The sequence below is a fragment of the Centroberyx affinis genome, unplaced genomic scaffold (genome assembly GCF_046629955.1).
Source record: "Centroberyx affinis isolate AG114_WGS23_722 - 3 ecotype Tasmania unplaced genomic scaffold, CSIRO-AGI_Caff_v1 ptg000391l_1, whole genome shotgun sequence".
NCBI classification, from domain to species: Eukaryota; Metazoa; Chordata; class Actinopteri; order Beryciformes; family Berycidae; genus Centroberyx; species Centroberyx affinis.
Window position 1 is genome coordinate 191903 of NW_027279059.1, and position 21568 is coordinate 213470.

General features: G+C 41.1%; 1 protein-coding gene across 2 annotated transcripts in view; it reads left to right on the forward strand.

The window, feature by feature from the left end:
• ugp2b (UDP-glucose pyrophosphorylase 2b) overlaps positions 1–21568 on the forward strand; it is a 45088-nt gene that overhangs the window by 10815 nt on the left and 12705 nt on the right. For both annotated transcript variants that reach the window (XM_071516030.1, XM_071516029.1), the window contains exons 4-5: positions 13643–13828; positions 18832–18965. In XM_071516030.1, coding sequence (XP_071372131.1) covers positions 13643–13828; positions 18832–18965 — 320 coding nt within the window. The remainder of the gene's footprint in view (positions 1–13642; positions 13829–18831; positions 18966–21568) is intronic.

Here is a 21568-nt window from a genome sequence, read left to right on the forward strand (position 1 = left end):
ACTTAATGTCTGTGCATTTCCAGAACCTACAAGTCCATTTTATTAAGTCTTATTAAGATATGACAGGTTCGCATGCATTGCATCAAGCTATTGAGTCCCTCTCTGATGTTCATCTCTATTAGGGCTGAACGAGTTTGAAAAATACCTAATTGCGATTATTTTGACTGATATTGCAATTGCGATATGATTTGCGATATTAGAGGGAATGATCATTTTTACATAATTATTCTCATTTTCACTGAAAAACGCATTAAAACGATTATGGTGTGATTTTTGCGGGGAGCTGTACCAAACAAAGATGTATTCTTAAGTCTGTAGAATATGATGTGTAGGCCAGGACATCTCTGCAGCACGACAATATTTAATTTAAAATGGTATTTTGACACACATTTCACCTTTAACAAATATTGCGCCTCCTGCAATTTGAAAATTGCAGTAGGCCATATTGCGATTTTGATACAATTTTGATTAATTGGTAGGCTATTGGATGTGGTGATTTGTTATGTGTTCTGATTTTAAACCTTGTCTGCAAACCAAATTTTCCTTACAGGTCAGTAAAGGCTTACTGACAGAATTCCATTGAAACAAGTGATTGATGACACTTAGGGTGCAATCACATCTACAGTTTGTTTCTTCGGTGGAAAACTTTACTTTGTTGCATCTTTGTGTTTGGTTCATTTAAAAAACCAAGACTCAAATGTAGTCTGTAATTTTAACTAACCATGATGGACTGCGCTGTTTGTTATGATTGACCTTCTCTGGTGTTCATACCAGTTAAGAACACATGAAGAAATAGCTGAATAGCATCAGTCCAGACTTCAGTTTGCCCTTGGTTAATTTTTGCTATGTTAGGCTTTCCAAGCACGAAGAACTGCTGGCTATCACATGTCAACATCTGCCTCCTTATTCCCATAAAACCTTGTGTTTTAGACCTCTTTCTGTAGTTGGTAGAAAGGACTAAACACTCCAAAGTTCGACTAAACCGCTCCAAATACGCTTGGTGTGAATGTACCCTAGGAGAGTATGGACCAAAAACCCCATATACTATGACAGTAGAATTCAATCTTATCATTCTTTCTCATCAGGGTGTGACAGGTAAACGCAGTCAACTGATACATTACATGGAGATAAGCTGATAACCGAGTAATGTCGGTGTGGTTGGCCAGCACTGTGTAAAAACACTAGCACATTGGAACCATGTGGCGCATTGCGTTACGATTGTTTTTAACTAGTTCCAGGCCCAGACTTAGGGTCAGGGAATGGGGAGTAAATATAGGACACCTGGATTAGATGACATGTGCGTGAAACCTGATTCAGGATGCTGCACCAGTTGAGTACAACTCTCCCTTCTCTTCTTAAAAAATGCACCACTTTTCTCCGTTCTTCAATGGTCTCTTCTGTTCTTCAATGGACACTTAAACCCAACACCTAAACGATTACAGAAGCACTTAGTGGCACTTTCTTGAAAGGGGTTTTGAATGGGTCACTGCATGATGGGTGGAACAAAGTGTCCAGTGTCTCTTGCGTCCATCTATGTTCCATATGGCACTGGGAGAGAACAAATAGGAGCAGACAAAGTGTTAGCAGGTCCTGTGTAGCTCGGTGTCTAGAGCATGATGGTAACACCGCCGAGGGTAAGGGTTAGATTCCCACTGGAGCCACCAATGCTAAAATTGTATGCTCAGTACGTTTTGGGAATTTAGCTGATGCTGTTCTCTCAGAGCAACTAAGGGCGCTTTTACACCTATAGTCCGTTTGCTTTGGTCCGAATCAGTGGATGAGTTGCTACTTTGTTGCGTTTTTCATTAGGTCCGGTTTGTGTTCACACGGTCCTGTGTTAAGCTGGATGTCAACATCCGTTTTCAACCCACAATGCATTGTATTTTGGTTTGCTTCCTATATTAGGTCCTATATTAAGTCCGATTACGTTCTCACCTAAAGCGAACCGGACCGCGGTTCACTTGGAAACGGACCGAGTCCCGACTTTTCAGGAGGACCGTGGTTCGCTTGTTTGGTCCGCACCAGAGTTTGAATGCGTGTTCTCACCTCTCCAAACGAACCGGACTTACGGAGTAAACACATCATGGTTCGAACAGTAGAATAAGCTGTAATTTCCTACATCATCAACATTACACGCAACCGTATTGAGGAGTGCAAGAGTCAGAGCCATAGAGTTTTTATTGTACTTTGCCTTTTTTGGTACGTAAAAGTGCTTTGGATTAAGTGTCCACGAATATATTAGACTGACCATGTGAATCCAGGTTAAAGCCATGATCCCTTATGGATTTCTCCTATGAAATCAATCATGGAGGGCGAGAGAAAGGGTGAGAAAGGGAGAAGACGGGTTAAAGTTGGATTTTTAAGCCATGAGACTTTGAGACCTGAATTGTGTAACAAGGCTGTAACTCAATGTTAGGAAGGGGGTGTTAAAGTTTTGTGTTAATTTCATAAAACAAAATTAGCAAATTTCCTTTGGGGAATCTGCTGCAGCGATGGTCAAGCCGTCAAACTCATTTTATTGTAATAACTTGAATTTTTAATTAATAAAATTCACTTCCTAAGTTGATTCAATTGACCTAACCTTGGCTAAGACAATTGGAATAGTAGAGCCTTGAAAGAGTAACATTTAGATTTGATAATTTTCTTCTCATTCATTTCTCTAAATCTCCAAGTATCATCTTCTTTGATATGGGTCTTTGGAACGGTTGTGTATGTGTATGAAAGGGCAAGAGATGTGAATATCCCCCACATCAAGACAGTTCAGATAGTGTCAGGTACGTTTCACACACTGAAAAGTATCATAAACTGACTGAATTATGCGGTAAATACTATTTGATACAAGTCTGCACCAATTACAGGAGGGTTATTTTTCTCCATCTCAGTGTTCAGTGGTGCTGTCTGTCACTTACAAAGTCATTGGGAAGTGCAAGTCATCACTGTTTTCCTTGAGTTGAGTAGTGCAGGTTTTCCCTATTCTCTTTCACTGAAAAAGCACAATTGTGTCTGGTCTTCCTTAGTTTTCAATCGCAAGGGACGCTTTCAGTGTTCCCCTTTGGTTTCTGTAGCGCTGGGTTGCCACGTCCTGTCTCAGCTTCAAAGTACAGGATTGAAAGGTTTATCACAGTTAAAAGTGCAAACTTCTCTGATTCTCCCTCAGTTTAAAAGTCTTGTCTCAAGGGAGGGTCTTTGAAGTCTGAACGCAGTGTTTTGTGTCAGTCAGACTGACTGCCTGAGCATCGCTGGTGAGTAAACGCAGCATCAGAAGTTGGTGTTTCTGAGCGTTAATTTGCAGAATGCATTTCAAACCATGGGAAATTTCTCTTTTATTCTTCTTCCAATGTGACTTCATTTTGAACTCGGCTAAACATGTCCGGGTGAAAGATGTGAAGCATTTGGGAAAGGGAAACAGTCATGAATAAATGCATGCAAACTGCGTCTACAGTGGATCATCATTGACTTTATTACGCTTTAATGTTCAGTAAAATACTTAGTAGGAAGACAATGTTCAGGTCCAAGAAACACAAAGTCAAAGCAGACCTGCTAGCCAAGGAAACAGATCTGGGATTTATTCTGTTTAAGTGCTTCATGACTTCACTGGGATTCAAATATCAGACATTCATATTCCATGTTCATTGTCTCATCATACCAGTCTGTCCCCTCATGTATATTTTATTATTTTGTTTTGATGGTGGAAAGCAAAATGTGTCAAACATATGACTCACAGAACAGAAAACACTGCAGCCGTGAATCCAATCCCAGCTCATTCAGACTGAAACCCAACACCACCAGTCTTTGTCACATAAGACGATATATGGAACCATAATAATGCCTGTGGGGAAACAGGTTGTGAAAAGAATTCGGAAAAAGAATTCGGTCCCATAAAAATTCAGTATCTACTGTATATCAGACTTCAAAAAACAGCCAGGATATGAGGTGGTATCCAGAATACTCATTCATGTAAACATACTATACTGCAGTTGACCTGATGTGACTTAGTGACGTGTTAAACACTTCTTTGTTATCAGCCAGCTGCACCAAATATATTTGGGGAAACTGATAATGTAAAAGTTACCAGCCCCACTCAAACAGATTAGAAAAGGGAGAGAGAGAGAGAGTGTGTTTGAGTGCCTGAGAGGTCCAGGCTAAATCTAGCCTAGCGTAACAATGGACAGTGATAACAATACTCTTAAGTCACATAAAGGTATGCACACGTTTTTGGGAGATTGGTCAATTTCCTCGTTAAGTGATGAGAACACAGACACCAAAATCATGCATGTGTCCTTGGTAGATTGTTTGCTCTGGTGCTCCATGCTAACACTTTAGCATGCACCATGTTAAGTGATAGTAGATAGATATCATACTGTTTTCAGCTAATTGTGGCCTGTTTCCATAGGAAGTGAAGGTAGTTGGTGATGTGACACTGTGTACAGCTAAAAATCACTACACAGCGGATGAATAGTCCATAGTTTCCAATGGTTTCTCACCTGAAATAGTTGATTGATTGATTGATTGATTGATTTTATTTGACAGATTTTAAAATGCACATAGGTTTGAAGGCCCTTAGGCCACAACCATACACATATAATACAATTGTTGAGGAATTCAACACACAATAAAGTCAAGAAGACTTATTTCCATTGTGGTTGCAAAAAGGAAACCTGGCTACATCAACCATACTAATTTATTAATGTTGCAAAATTTGTGAATCTACAGACCATATAATAAAAACCATTGACAACTTTGTATTAATAAAAGGTCAGTCTTCTTAATGGCAGTGGCCTACTATCACTACCAGATAGTGTATGCTAAACAGTTAGCATGGAGCACTGGAGTGAATGACCAGGGACACATGGATGATTTTGGTGTCAATGTTCTTATCACTAATGGATAAGTTGACCAACGGGCCAATCTCCCAAAAACTTGGTGTATTTCTTTAAGGATATACTACAGTGACAAAACACCTGCATGCATTATTGCTGAAGGAAATTGTCAGCAGCATTTTTAGGCATTGGTTTAGCTTTAGGCATTGTTGTTAGTAAATGGGCAGGGCATTTATTATATTTAGTTCTGGATAAAAAGGAAATGTTATCAGTGTGACTAAAATAAGCGGGATCTAAGGTCATCAAAAAGGAATGGGAATTGTTTTCCAGACTAGTACACACAAGACGTTTTTCTAGGACGTACTTAACTACGGAAACCTGTAATTCCTGATATTTCACAATCATCTGCAATGCCACAAACTGAAATGAATGATTGCCAACAGCACGTTCCCACCTCTTGCTGGGAAATACAACCTGGCTTGCTCACAGATACAACTGATTGGTTTAACGCCAGAGACGAGAGTGTCTGGCGTTCATTGCCCATGTTTGGTTCTAACTCGCTGAACATTCACAAAACTCCCTCAGTTGCTGGCCTGGCACTGGCACCAAAGTCTCCTCTTTCACCACCCACACACACACACACACACACGCACACACACACACACACACACAAAGCCTGGTCTGTCTTTCTGTCAGTTGGTGGCAAGCGAAGAGGAGCAGCACCACTCTCCACTACTGAGCCTCCTCATTTATTTATATGAACTCATAAGTTGGAGAGGGGCAGAGAGAGAGAGAGAGGAACAGAGAAAATTAAAGATGGAGAAAGACCAGGAGAAGACGAGTGAAGTGGGGAAAGAGGAAGCGTTACGGCGAGATGGAGAGTGACATAAAGAGAGGCGGGTACAGAGAGAGACAGAAACAGAGAGAGAAGATTAGAGCCGGGGAGAGGAAAGTGGTGAGACGAGTGTCGAAACAGGGAGCATTAAGTGAAATGGAAAACAACAGGGACATACAGTACAGTAATGAGAGGGGGGAAACAGGGTGAGGGAAAGTGTGTGTGTGTGTGTGTGTGTGTGTGTGTGCGCGCGCGGGAAATAGCAGCGCCTTCACAGAAGCCATCTTATGCCAACAGAGTGAGAGTGAAAGGTAAACCAAGGCACAAAACTCTCTTGTCAGCCGCTGCCAAAGACGGCCAGTGGATTCAAAATTTTCTCCAGCCAGATTAATTATTCAGTAGCCAACGTAGTTTTCAGAATGTAAACACTGTCGGAACACAGATTTACCACTCGACCAGTGGAGTTGACGGGCTTACCAGCCACAGTTTTATAATTAATCAGCATATTTCTGAAATCTAAAGGCATTTTTCAAACCCTGTAGACAAATGGATGGAGGGAGGAGGATGAAGGGCCGGAGAAGAGAGGAATTCTTGTTGGAAGTTCTAGTTTCAACTTTATTTGTCCCAATGGGCAAGCGGTTTCACAGCAAGCATTTAAAAACAACATTAAGCAAAAGTGAAATGGGCATATAGGAAAATGTTCTTGTTTTCTTAAAATTGCCCTTTCATTGCATTTCTTTACAAAATATCACTGAATTAGGCAGTTTATTTCTCACTACTCTCACTCACTACTTCATTATTGTATTCTTTGGCCATCAAAACATAGGTGTAGACGTGTTTTTTCAATCATATCATGGTCAGTCCAGCAGTTATACAGGAAAACCTATTTCCTGGCAATGGCCATAGCTGATTGGTACAATTTTTGCTCCAATTCTGAACATGTTCAGGGCATCAAACTATACATGTATACCAACTTTTGGTCTTTTTAGGCAAATCTGAAATATTTGGTCCATTTTGCCTGGACTATTACATAGTAATAATTAAACGTTAGTCTTCCACCAGGCAATATAGTTATAGTAGTGGTGTGAGTGGTGATTTTCGGAAAGCGCTGTAGTGTTTAATTAACTGTTATGTGGTCACAAGTGTGTGTTATTTTCCACTGGCTTCAGGTGTGACTCAGCCAATCAGAAAGGAGCGCTGAATCTATCTGCTCTATGTTGCAATGAAGGCCCAGACATAATAACTTGGCAGACCTTCATGCTGTGTGGCCAATGAACACCTGTCCAAAAGACTGTTTACTCTGCTGGCAATAAAACTTCTCTCACAACCACTGAAGCATCATACAGTCATGGGATTAGCATGGCAGCCTGTCAGCAAAGGTGACGCAGGTGACATCAGGTGACATCAGCACAGCCTAATATTTAATCAGTCAAACTCCTGGATAAAAGGAGACACAGACACCATAATACTGGAGAAACTTTTGATCGGTGAAGTTGGAGAAAGCATTTCATACTGATGAAGACATAGATTTCTTCTTACTCGACCGGTCAATTAGCTTGCTAGCTGGCATAGCTATGTTACTTGTGTTACAATCTCATATTGAGCTGGAAATCCTAGTAAATGATATGTCGATGGGTTAATTATCTGGTATGGTTACCTGAAACACCTGCAACTTGGCCCGTCAATCAAACGATGGGGCGGGAGCTTCCTCTCCAATCTGCTGCAGTGAGATACGGATGTAGCCTTGTAGACTTTTCAAACATCTTTGGTGGTAATACATTTATTCAACATGGTCTAACAACATACTCTATGTCTGTACGAGTGAAACTATGCATCCACATTGTTTACATGGAGAACTCTGTTTTTCATGCTTGAGAAAACAGGGAAATTACTGAGGTCTGGACCTCTGTCCTCATTTGTGGCTTCGGCCATGAGTCTAGGATTGGAAGCTTTATGGCATGCATGATGGCTGTAATGAGATTAATGTGCAGTACTATGGAATGTCAGGCACAATCCTGCAGAGAGAGTTAGTGGAATGCAGAATTACGAGTTAGTTAAGGTCGTATTGTGTGTGTGTGTGTGTGTGTGTGTGTGTGTGTCAGGTAGAAATGGAATAAGGAAGAGACAATTTTACACATTGTTGTGAACATGTGGCTGTGTACCCAAGGCATTTGTATGTGATGTGCTGCATCTTGTGTGTGAATGACTGCCATTTCTTGAAGATCAGCTATTGGCGGAAGACAAAGACAACAGTGGCTCTTTATAATTGGTGGGTTGCCAGGTTTCACTGAGAGCTTTGGAGGTGTTGACAGTAGCTGTTAAAAGTGGGAGGTCTAATTATTTTAGGTTTTAGTTTCGCTTTGGTTTGTTTATCAACAATTACATTATTGGATATTATTGACATAAAAATGGGGCAAAGGAAAAATCCCACCATAAAACATTTTAACACTGTTAGAAAACAGCTATTGGTGATGAGTTTTTGTGTATATTTCTTATTCCTGTGGATAACTTGCCAAACATAGATGATTTGACATCACGTGGAGATATTTCCAGCAGCAATAATGGAGTTTAATTTTCAACTATCTAAAACATCAAAAGTAAACATCAGGTTTTGGTGTCAGTCCCTCAGAATCAAAGAGCGAGGGCTTCTTTCTAGAGCAGCCATTTTGCACCAAGAGACGTTCAACAATCATACAGGGAGAAATCCATTGTAGAAGAGGAGAGAAACCAATTTCTCCACCCACAATAGCCTCAATAGACCAGAATGCAATGCAGCCACAAGACATGTTACATTTTGAGTAAGAGGCGCAACTCTCACTTTTTCTTGACTGTAAAAATTACTGCTATTTCTCTCTCCACCTACAGATATAACCCACTGCTCGATTTCATGAGTTCACATCCGTTCTCTTGGGGTTGTCGAAAGTCATGTTCTGGGAAATGTAGGAAATCACTAACTTGAGTAGGAATATTTATTTTGCAACTGGCTGTCTTCATTGTTTGGACAGTAATGCATTGTGCCAAAGAGTCTATTTAGTTTTCCTGTGAATGATCATGTACGATCAGGCGTCAGGTTAAAAAACAAGTGCAAAGCAAGATGAGAGGAACAAGTTTCCTGCAGCTGGCTAGCATCCGTCTTGATGTTGTACCAGCTGTTACATACAGTATATAGCTCAGTATGTGGCTGTGCTGCTGTAATCCCTATGACAGAAATGTTTTCATGTTTCATACGCACAACCTCAGGTGATTAGTAGTAATAGTAGTAGTATGCGGTCTGTTTGCTTGTCGACACGTGTTTCTGAAGACAAACACACCTATTTGAAAGTTGCATGCTGATGCTCTGTGAATTTTGAAGCCAATAAGGAAGTGTCGACAGGCAACAATTCCTCTAGGGGTCCGCTAGGGGCCGACTCCAAAAAGACTCCAAACCCGGCCCAACTCCATGCAAGTCAATGGGACCACAACCCAACTTCTCACTCAAAATATAAAACCAATAAATTTCTTTCGACAAGAGGTTATGGTCTCAGTAGAAAATTTCACTTCTTGTGTCCTTATGGCGATTTTCAAAATAATTGTGTCATTAAACGGATATAAAACAGGCTTGTTTATCTAGTGATTGACAAGTCGCCTGTCCAGTGATTGACAGGTCGCAGATTATGGACCAATAGCAGGCAGCGCTGCGACTCTGTGGACAACCCTCTGCCTCACTTTGGCTGCTCCGGCTCCAAAAAATGTCAACATGGCAGCGATTGTAAACCCAATCTTTAGGCTTCAAAACGGACCTTCAGAAACCTATGGCTGATCCATCGTTTTTTACAGTCTATGGGCTAAACATCCACATACCAGGAAGTAGCTTGTTTTAACTGTAGTGGGTAAGTCGACTCGTGAATTAAATATTTTATTCAGCAATTCTCTTAGAAAAAACACTGCTATCACAGCACTTTGGTGTTAACAGATGGAGTTTACAAAGTTCAACGTAGTTTCACTCCTACCCCACACACACCCACCTGAGCACCTGCAAAGCTCCGGCACACTTGTTCATCAACATGTCACGCATATTTCAAAGTCATATCGCCCTCCATATTTCACTGGCTTTCATTCCAATAATCAATAATAAATTAATGTGCTTGTAGGTGCTAACTCATACAGCTGACACCAGTCCTCAGTCAGGTAGCTTGTAAATCGAAGTGCACAGCAAGAACAATACAGTTTGCATGGGAATTGGTGGCTTAAACATTGTAGACCTACGGTAGTTTTACGGTAGTAGGCATTGCCACCATGCCAATAATGACCATAAAGCATTGCTACCAACCTTTATTGGTTGCTACGGTAACCAGGATGTTAGTTGGTGATTTTTCTTTAGTTTTTTTCCTGTTTTTATTCTCATGTAGATTGGGGGACTTTGGGGGGGGGGGGAATCGGACAATACACGTGTTGGTAACTGTTGCATGAAAGCATAATATCCTTGCGACATTCTTTACTCTTATTTGGTTATTTCAGTGCTGCTAATGGCACTCAGCTTTAGCTATTACGTACCCATAATCAGGTTTTTCCTTCCTTTTTGGGTATTATTACTGTAATATTAAACATTTAATTGCAAAAGAAACAATGCTGAGTTGATGCCAGACAAAACCATGCAATGGGAAATGAGCCACAGATGAAAACAGGGAGAGGTCTGATGAAGGAATTGGCCCATAAAGTGACAAATACTTAGAACACACTCAGAAAGGACAGTTGTGTATTTATAGTATTTGCCAATAATGCCACCTTTGAAAGCTGCCCAGTATAACCACTGTCACAGAGTATCAGCATTTCTGTTGACCTGCTTGGAGCACCAGGGAAATGAACATTGCGCACACACACACACACACACACACACAAACACACACACACACACACACACACACACAGAGAGAACACAGAGAAAGAAAGAAGTCCTCATCTGTTTTGTCCAGAGAGGGAAATGAACATCTGGGAGTGGATGCTGTGTTTCCCTCCAGGGGTACAGGGGTAGGATGGGGAGCCTGCCTGAAAAACATGTTTCATAGTTCTCTCAACACCTTCACTACACACACACACACACACACACACACACACACACACACACACACACACACACACACACACACACACACGCACATATACACACACCAACTCTGTCTCTCTCACTCACAATTTCTCTCTCTCAATTTGTATTTGCCGTTGTGTTTTCTTTTGTTCTGTCACTCTCTCACTTAATTTTTCTCTCTTTCACTCTCTTCTGTCCTCTCTTCCTCTATTTCTCTCTCTCTCTCAACTCTCTCCTGTCTTTCTGTCGCTTTCCCTCTGACCCGTTGTTTGGGTTTCTTAGGGAAGGACTATAAAGCCCGGGAGTGGCTGCAGTATATATTTCAAGACAGCAATTTATACATGGAGGACACAGTGTGCACGTAATAGAACTTGTTCCCTCGTATTGATGGATTCGAGTGCACAAGGCACTTAATCATTCCTTCATGTTGGTTAATTCACGCCCTCAATTTCATTATTGTGCGCGCACAATGTCCTAATTCATGTGAACAAATTAATTAACCCATGCCCACAATGCCATAAAATATGCATGATTTTTAGAGCTTGATTATTATTGAGCGAGTTTCAAACTGATTTTCCACACTTGCTATGATTAGTTGAATTCACTGGATTGCACTGATTTATTTAGTTAAATTAGGCTGATATTTTGTTGAATCAAGATTTATTTAATTGAATCCGGCCTTTGATAAGATACAATGGATAGAGATTTGTGAATAAGGTTTTAATTCAGGTAAAAAAACAATGTTTGCGATGCAAGGCGTTATTGTTGGTAAATATTTGAGAAGGATAATGAGCTAAGAGGCTATTCTGTCATCAGTAAGCAGACTGGTATGTTATAGACTTATAGGCTATATCAGTTGCAAGGATTTGTATCGGTCAACATGTAGAGTTGTCCAACGCATCGTCTTCGAGAAGGGGCTGAATTTATACTGTATATATTAACTTATTAGACCTACATGGGTTCATTTTAGATCTATTTTATACTTTTTAGTACAACTCGAGTGCACATTGTACTACTTTACATTTTTTGTCCTACAGAACGGCCACTCCCTGGCTCTGTAAAGGGCAGAGAGGGAGCGACAGCTGTGTTGAGGTTGTTTGTTGTGTTTGTAACCTCATCTTCCATGTGGGGGAGCGGGGCGGGGGGGGGGTGATAAACGGCAGCGGAGAGACCGTCTGTTTCCATCAGGAGGTCTGCTGTGTGTCCGCTGTCGCTGGGTGTTACAGAGTTTAGAGTCGGTGTTTGGTGACTCGACGCTTTCAGCAGGAAAGGAGACAGGATGAGCAATGACCCCTGGCCTTGTCATTTCCTTAGATACACACACACACCATACACACACCATACATACATCATTCACAGCACACACGCACACCAACATTTATCATAGAGATGTATTACTTTATGCCATACAAACTCACGCACAACTGGAGTTACAACACTGAAATACATCTACAATGCTTGGAGACACACACACACACACACAAAACAAACGCACACACACACACACTCATACACTAATAACCCAACCCAGTGTAACATCTGGTTAGGATTTGGTGTTCCTGGATGCCTCTGCTCATTGTTGTAGTTTTTTTTGTGTAGTTTTTTCATCTCACTTTTAAAAATGCCTTGTGAAAGAATGAATCTCATTCAAGCTGGAGGACATATGGGGAGAAACGCAACGCCAGGGGAGACGTAGTAAGTCATCGGTTGATAAAGATTATAAAAGGCCGTCTCATCGTTTCGAGAGAAAGTGACGCCTACTCTTGTGAAATTATACATGGCACAAAATGAAAATAAATGACGGTACTTTTTTAAAAGATAGTAGGTAACTTAAGTCCCTGGTTGAGAAAATGATAGTTTTGTGGGACTAGAAGATGACTGTCTCTCACTCACTCACTCACTCATACACACACACACACACACACACACACACACACACACACACACACACACGTCCTCGCTCTTATCCTCCGTACACTGCTTTCTAGTGTGTGGGCGAGAATGGAAGCAGTCAATACATGATATGTGATTGTGCTGATGTCAGAGCTGTAGTATTGACCCAGTAATGTGGTTTGACTGACCCACCCCCATCCACACACACACACACACACACACACACACACACACACACACACACACACACACAGACATATACACACACACAAACCCATGCCCCAGTGGTATTTGCTACTCAGCCAACATTAGTGCTGAAGACTACATTTGAAACCAGCTGTGTCGTGCATTACGTATCTGCACCTTTCACAGACAAAAAGTGTTAGCCTCTTTTTGCCACAAATTTATAGTGTGTGTGTGTGTGTGTGTGTTCACTTGTTTTTATCGGTATTTAAGTTCCCTGTTGTTCCATGAAGCACTTTGCAACAAAACTGTTAGTGCAAAGTAATAACCTGCAACATTTTCATATAAATGTCTGTTTTGCTACTCTCTATCGCTGATTGATATAACACAATAGTGATTCAACTTTTAGCCAGCTCATGAAAGCTTTTACATTGCTGTTCTAAACACCCAGTGTCTGGTAGTTCTTTCCCATGAAAAATCACATAGAAAGTGATGTGTTTTACATTGTTTTACGTTTGGAATAAATAGAGAAGAACTGGGTAGTTAGCATGAGCAGCGATAGCCACCATGGCTGAACAGACAAAGAAAATAGCACCACCTACAGAAACTCAAAGTTCAACAACAAGGATATCCAAGGAAAAAGATGTCACAGTCCTGCCCATACTGTTTGATTGACAGGTGGTCTCTGGCAATTACAGTGCAGAAACACCACAGCAATGAGCGCTGAGCACCAAAGAAGGCAACCAAATAGTAATTTGAGGATTACCACTTTAAAATAGCTTTATAAGCACAGTTGACTTAACTTGAATTTCTCTCTCTGTCTCTCTTCCTCGCTCTCCTCCACAGATCCAGCCCTATGATAAGATAGCTGCGCGCGGCCTGCCGGACAACGTGGCCGACAGCCTGAACAAACTGGTGGTGGTGAAGCTGAACGGAGGCCTGGGCACCAGCATGGGCTGTAAGGGCCCCAAGAGCCTGATCAGCGTCCGCAACGAGAACACCTTCCTGGACCTCACCGTGCAGCAGATAGAGGTACAGTGACCCACACCGGCCACAACCATGACAAACACCTGACTTCAGGTCTTGATAAGCAGGTGAAGTTTATCACATGCTTATGGTATTTATCCATTTGTTATATGAGACAATCTTCACAAATCAATACTGCTTTTACAAGTTTTAAAGCATAAATGTAAGCAATATTAGTTGCATTCCTCCAATGAGGAACACGAACACTCGAACCTAAAGGTAACATGTTAACTAGCAGGCTAATGCTATGCTAGCTAATTTGAAAACCTACAATAAAAAAAACTACAATTGGAAATAACAATAAATTGGTAAATCTACAATGGAATATCATTAAATTGAAAAGAGTGCGAGTACTAGAGTTTAAAGGCTTAAAGGCAGACTGTTCTGCATAATAACGTGATGATTTTGCGACAAACTCACTGTAGTTCAATTTCTAAGACAGCCATTTGTTGGCAACTTACTTTGTTAGGACACGTAAAAGCTTCAAAAATAACCAGTGGGGATGTTAATGGTTTATTTTATCTGACAGAATGAAACGTGAAACTGTCTTTAGCTTTTCTTAACCACAGACCTTATTTGAGGCTTTTAACCAAAGCCCCATTCAAATCATGACCACTTTTCATTAAAAGTCCTCACTTTAACCGACAAGGGCTGGAGTGACCCACTGGCCTTCAGAAAGCACCATGCTTCACCATTAATCATTTTGTAAGACTTTTTCAAATGGTGGGCGTCTCATTTTGGAACAAAATAAAGAATTTTGTTCATGTCATGTCATGTCAAGAGAAACATGATAATATTTTGGCCTAATGCTCTGATGAAGGCCATTAGGCTGAAACGTTGGCATGTTTCTCTAGACAAGACCCATAATAAATTGGTGAAATAGAGATTTGTCTGTCCTGAAGATCATAGTATGTGCTACCTGGAGTCTTTTGACACTTGAATTTTCATTTGACACAAAGTCAAAGGCAAAAGTACTGTGATTTCACTTGTCATATCTTATATCTTTTTAAAAAGAGAGGGTGGACAATCTGCTGTTCTTCACCGCGAGAGTAGAAGAGTTGATAGGAAGACAGAACAGATCAAATTACAGACACAGAGCTCTTTCCCACTTCACGAAAACTAGATGTCAGTTGCCTTGGGGTGTATGGATCTTCATCTGAAGAGTTACGACTCATCACCATTCAAACTCTCTGTCCGTTCTTGGGAGTTGCTGTGATCTCACAACTTGTTTGTTTATTTTTTAATAGGTTCTCATGAAACCTCTCTCTCTACCGCAGGCCTATGAAACCACGACTGCATAATAGCTTTGAAATTTTCTTTTCTTTTCTTTTTTCCAGTCTGCAAGCTTTTCTCAGAAACACGGCTAATATTTTTCTCCCTAACAACTCGCATTCCTAGCGCAGACTTGGCTGCGAGATGAACGGTCAGGGTTTGGTGTTACCTAACTCAGAGGTGTGGTGTGCAGAGCAGAGAGGTGGCTGGCTTCCCACCCCAGCTGTCATGATGTCACTATGACGTCAGAGTGGGTGGGATGGACATAGGAGAGGGGCAGGGGTGGCGAGGTTTGAATGGAGGTCAAGACGTAACGCACCAGCTCCTTCCAGCCTAGCAGGAAGTGATGCGCTGCTGTCTGGGGCGATACAAACATCTGCTCCACTTCGCGTTACCGTATTTGATTCGTTGTAGTGGTTTTAGTTTTTCTGGGAAGTTGCATGAACTCACACAATCCCACGGGAGGAGCTGAGACTTCAGTACACATAACCAGACGCAGGCGAAGCACGGGAAAAAATGGGTCACGGGGTGATCTGAGGATTTTGGAAGAAAAAAAACATACCGTCACCTCGCCTCTCTTCATGATCTGAAAATTACAAGCATGTGTCTTTTCCTCTGAACTTTTTGCTCTCCCTGACACTTTCTGCATACTTTTCCTCCAGGCACGAGTTTCTGTTGCTTTTATGTATCAGAGGTGCCGGGGGAGAGACATGCGTTTTTGAAAATGAGCTGAGGGTCTTTTGAAAGGACTTGTGTGTGTGTGTGATATCTGGAGGGAGCCGTAGTGAAAGAGAATCTGTTGGTGTGCGGGTGAGCAGGGAAACAGAGACAGCAGTGTGCTGGAGGAGAGGTGTGTGTGTGTGTGTGTGTGTGTGTGTGTGTGTGTGTGTGTGTGTGTGTGTGTGTGTGTGTGTGTGAGGGGTGGAGGTTGGGCGGGGGGGGCTGCAGTTACTCACGCATAATTGTACATTGAGATTTTTTCTTTTTCACACAATAACCATAAAATTTGGCAAAACAAATGTACAATAGATTAAAAAAAAATACAATATAATAATTTTGTTTTCCACATTATCAAGACTAACAGTCACTTGATTTGTTTATTTGTCATATGATATGTTCCCCATATAGTAAGACTAATAAACTAATGAAGTGAATTACATAATCATGCAGCCTTATGCACAACATATGAACACTTTCTGCTCTGTCCATGAAACAGACAGACCAAGTTATGATGCCTTATTGATTTCAATAAGATGCAGATGTAGATGAAGGGGAAGAGAAAGGTTAAAAGTTTTTATTTTTAAACTTTGAGACCTCATTTGACATGGATTGTGCAACAACGAACTCAATATTAGGGAAGTGATTATCATAATTTGTGCATTTAGTGTGTGTGTGCTTGGGTTTGTCAGAGAGACTGTGCCAGAGCTTTGTTGTATGTATGTGTGTGTGTGTGTGTGTGTGTGTGTGTATGCGTGCCTTGGCTGCATAGTATTTGTGTGTACGTTTCATAACAGCCTCTCGGGACGCTCCTCTCTCCCCAGCACACTGCACTCTGTGTCCAAGTCACCGCTCTCCATTTTCTCTGCAGGTCTGGTCAGATTACCTCCTGACTGAATCAGCCCATTTAGAAAGAGGGGAAAATGGATCCCATACATGTAGAGACCCCTAACCTCGTCTCCTGTGTGAGAAAGGCCCTGTGAGCCACCACGCTGCCTCAGTCAGATGACCGCACATTTACTTTGGACTGCCTCCAGTTCAGTCCTGACGCCGTAAGCTCTCGGTGCGAACAGACGTGGGATGGGCTTATTGGGATGGCGCCACCTGGCTGCAGAAGATTTAGTGCTTTCATTTGACTTGACTATCTGGTCGATTTGTGAGTGAAGCAAGGTGTAAGAGTGGCTGCCTAAGTCTGGGATGCAAGGCTGTTTGTTTTTTTTAAAGATCAGAGAGCTCCGGAAAAGCTTCTGATGTGGGTTCTTTTTTGTTTTGTTTTTTGAGAAGTTTTAAATTTGTTTGTTTAATTGGCAATACATGTATAAAAATGCTGTTTGTTTTTTTTGCTATCAACACAGTCTACAAAACTGAACATTTTTTTTATTTTTACTATTTTTCACATTTTAGAATAATAGTGAAGACATCAAAACTATGAAATAACACAAATGGAATTTGCGGTGACCACAAAAGTGTTAAACAAATCGAAACTATCTTATATTTTAGATTCTTTAAAGTAGCCTCCCTTTGCCTTGATGGAAAGGCAAAGGCTTTGGAAAGAAATTCATACATAGGTATCAACTTCACTATTTATATTTATCTAAGAAACAAATGTCAAGCATTTAAGCATAAGCCTTTAGATCAAAATGGCAGGTCAGTTAGTCAATCAGGTATGACCAAACTTGAAAAAAAAGAGAACATACACTATGTTCTCTTTTTTTTTTTCTTTATGTGCGACATTTGAGCCCAAAATGTCTTCATCATCAGCATACTGCTGCTTACTTCACCCAACTGTAGCCAATTTCTTAATATCAGTGAAGCCAAAAGTCATGTGAGAGCACATTATGATTGCCATTATATGAGATAGATGCGCAGTATTGTAGAATAGCACTGGGGAAGTCAAAGATAGCGTATTATATATTACTCAACACTTGATGAAACGGTTACAGGAACTGCATTCCCCCCTGCCTTTGCTCTTGGTTGTGTAAACCCTCTCCACACACCCAGTGTCAACACACTGTAAAGCGCATGGTATGTAATGCTTTTTTATAACTGTTTGCGATTCATTATGGTGTATGTGAGTCCTAGGAGGGGTGCATGAGCTCTTTAAAATCCTTGAAGTGTTATGACGCCACACAAAAGGGTGAAGGACACAGTTTACCTGTGTCTCACACTCTTTAAGTTGAGTGAACAGTGTTTATTTTAGGAGTGGTGATTATTGAGCAACAGCGAGGGAGCCAGCGACACCCACACTTGACCCCTCTCCATCCTGGTCCCTCGGTGACCTTTCCACTCCAGTTTAGAAAAGCACAGTCATTCTCCAGCTCATCTCTTCAACAAGTTCCTCACGTCAGCTTCTCCCCACTGAATCATATCCTCTTTCCCATCCTCCTCCTCTTCGCACTCTAATTTTCTCTTATCTTGAAAAAAAAAAAATTGCTTCTATCTCCCCTTAGTTCTTTTTATTTTCCTGGCACTTCATATTCAACCCAAGGCTCTTTGTAAGTTTCTCCAGATAAGAGTGTCGGATTAATACTGAAAATGTAAATAACAATATTGCACCATAACTCGCTGCCTTAAGGTCATTATTGCTTTTACAAAACCGGTATCAACGCCTGCCATTTTAATGCGAATGGTTAGCCTGAAGACAGACTTCTCAAACACAACCACAAAAATGAAATGAACTCGTTTATGGAGAACTGATATCCAGGATAAAGTGAGGTTGCTGGAAAGTGGGCTTATGCAACAATTTATCACTTTTCCAGAAAGCGCCAGAAGGCACCGGTTCAAATTCCAAACAGTCTGGGAAACTCCCTGTCTGCTCCCTCAAAAACTACTGTTGAGGTGCCCTTGAGCAAGGCACTGAACCGTCCGGTGTGAGAGGGTGTAACTGTATAACTGAAGTAAGGCATTGATGGAAAAGAGCACACATGCTCAATCAGTCTTCCCTGGATAAATGAAGCTTAAATAAAGTTTACTGGCATTCGTTTGTTTTTAAACCTCCCTCCCCCTTCTCTCTTCCACAGCACCTGAACAAGACTTACAACACAGACGTGCCGCTGGTCCTCATGAACTCCTTCAACACGGATGAAGACACCAAGAAGATCCTGCAGAAATACACACACCACCGTGTTAAGATACACACCTTCAACCAGAGCAGGTAACACAACATGGCAGTGTCACAGGGGATAATAGTGGGCCTGGTGTGAGGAGAGACTTGAACTGAAAGGCTTTGACTCTGTTGGTTGCTTGTAATGTTTTTTTCAGTGTAGGAATTTAAATTTGGACTTGCAGTATATTGCACTCTTTGTAAATCTCTCTGGATAAGGCTACCAGCCTGAAATGTACAGTAAATGCTTTGTGGAGCATTGTATAATGATGTGCAGAATTGAATCAGCCCATTGTACTGTCCAGGTTTTTTGCTAACCATAAAAACGGTCAAAAAAAAAACTTCCAGTCACCTGATAGTGCAGTGCGCTCTAAATACTTTGCATACCATGAACTTTTACTGGCCATCTCATCCAGAGCCACCTAGAAAGTGTGCAGCATTAGTTTAAATTCCTAAATTGACAATATTACAAGTAACCAGTAGAGTCAAAGCTTTCCACTCATCTCTATCCTTCCCTCTCCTTCACTTTGCCATATTGAAAAGGAAGGCACGTTGCCAGAGCAACAGTTTGACGACACTGAGACTTCTGTTCTGTCATGTTTTAGAAATTAGACATTAGAGGGGAGAAAGGCAGACACAGAGCTGCCACAGCCTTTTTCTGCACGCACACTCCCTACTAGCACTTGATATATAGAAATATGAATATTGGTCCTGCTAGTAATGCGTATCAGTTCCCCCAAAAAATTTTGGACCATTAACGTAAGGCTATTTTTATTTTGCACTGGACCTTTGACAGGAAAGAACAATTTGAAACAAAATCCAAGATTCAAGAAGAAGAAGATTCAAGAAGATTTTTTTTATTTTCTTCCCAATTATCAGTATTGGGTCCAAACGTCTTATATCGGTCGTGGTCTACTGACTGAACTCAGTGTCTCTCCTTATGTACTGGTCTATATCTGAATATATATCTCCCGCTGTGCGTTCTGCTCCTGTCTCTGTACCCAAACTGTGAAGAACAGAGGCCGCTCCACAGGAAATCTAATGTATGGAGCAAGCCATTAATATTTAAAACCACGGTCTCGCCGACTTGTCAGTCTAATTGCACTTACTTTTTACTATTTCCTTTGAATTATTTAGAGCACTCGTATGTACGCTGGAGGAAGTGTAGTACAAAGCGGTTTTGGACAGTGGGGGCGGGGGTGTGTGGGATACATGTGGGATTCACTGTCAGCCCAGAGAAAGTTGGGGATTGACAATTCATAGGAGACCTGAGAGAAGTGGATAGTTCAGGTGGTGATGTTAATTGTTACAAAGCAAGTTCAATTCTAGTGCAGTCCATATTATCTAGTGTTCCAGTTAAGTTTTTTTTTAAGTCCACAGGGCAAATCCCAAATTTCACCAGCCGCTTTCACTGTTTACCAGCCAAAAAGTCCTGGTTGGTTACCTGCCAAAGTAACTGGTGGAATAGATAAATTTAGCAGCAACAGCCAAATATCTAACAGCATCTGTCTGGCAGCTGATGTTAATTTCCCACCCTGTTTTCAGCTTGTTTGTGTGTAATTTTAAGGCGTCTGTCATTTACCTCCTCCAAACATTGAAAAAGAGCAAGAAATTGGAGGAATATATTAATTGTAGCTTAGCAAGTTCGTTTTAAATGCAAATGTAGCTAAATATAGCCTACGTTCTTGTATTTTGTGACAAAAACGATGAAAAACTGAGGAAATATGTTAAGTGTCCTTGACAGAGACGTAAATAATCTGCGAGTAGTATGTGCTGAGCTCAGGCCTGGCTTGATTTACAAAGGCATAAAACTGCTGAAAGCCCTGCGAAGCATTCTGCTAAGCTGCCATTCATTCTTTGCTGACTGACATTAATTTCTTGTAAAAGAAAGGGCAACGGAGAGAAAGGAGATATTAAAGGGATAGAGAGGGAGACAAGTAAATGAAATGAAGATACAACATTTTTTTAAATATTCTAAGAAAGGCATGAGAATATGAGAGAAACAGCAAGTCGTGTATCACAATTAGCAGATGAGACCGGACTGAACTCCCAGAATCCCTTGTCATTGCTTCCCATTCACTGCATCAGAAGCAGATCTCGTGCCTTACACACACTGCTGCCTTGTTGGATTCGTGCAAACACAAAGGGCACACAACTTGTTGTTAAATATTGATCAGAGCCCGGCATTGTAGTGTTAATATTTGATTGGCTTAATTGAGTTGGCATCTACCTCAGAAAACACCCTAAATAACTGCTGCTGGCGAGACTACAGGGTTGGAGAGACTGCAACACTGCTCCGTGTGTGTGTATTGGTGTGTGTGTGTGTGTGTGTGTGTGTGCGTGTGTGTGTGTGTGAGATGAGAGAGAGTCTTGCTTCCTTGCTATCAAGGGTGGGACCTTTCCCATAACTGGAATCACAGGTTTGTTTCCTGTTTCCATCCCTGTAGTGTCACTGTGTCTGATCAGTATCTTCTTTCAAGTCTCTCCTCAGAACGCATTTTTATGAAAAGGTTTTTATATTATTTTTATTTTTTTATTGGTGTTTATTTTATATTTCTTGTTTTTTACTTCATTGTTCTTGTTCATGTAGTTGTGTTTTTGTGTTTGTGTATTTTACTATACTTTTATTTCTTTTTTGTTAAGCACTTTGAAAC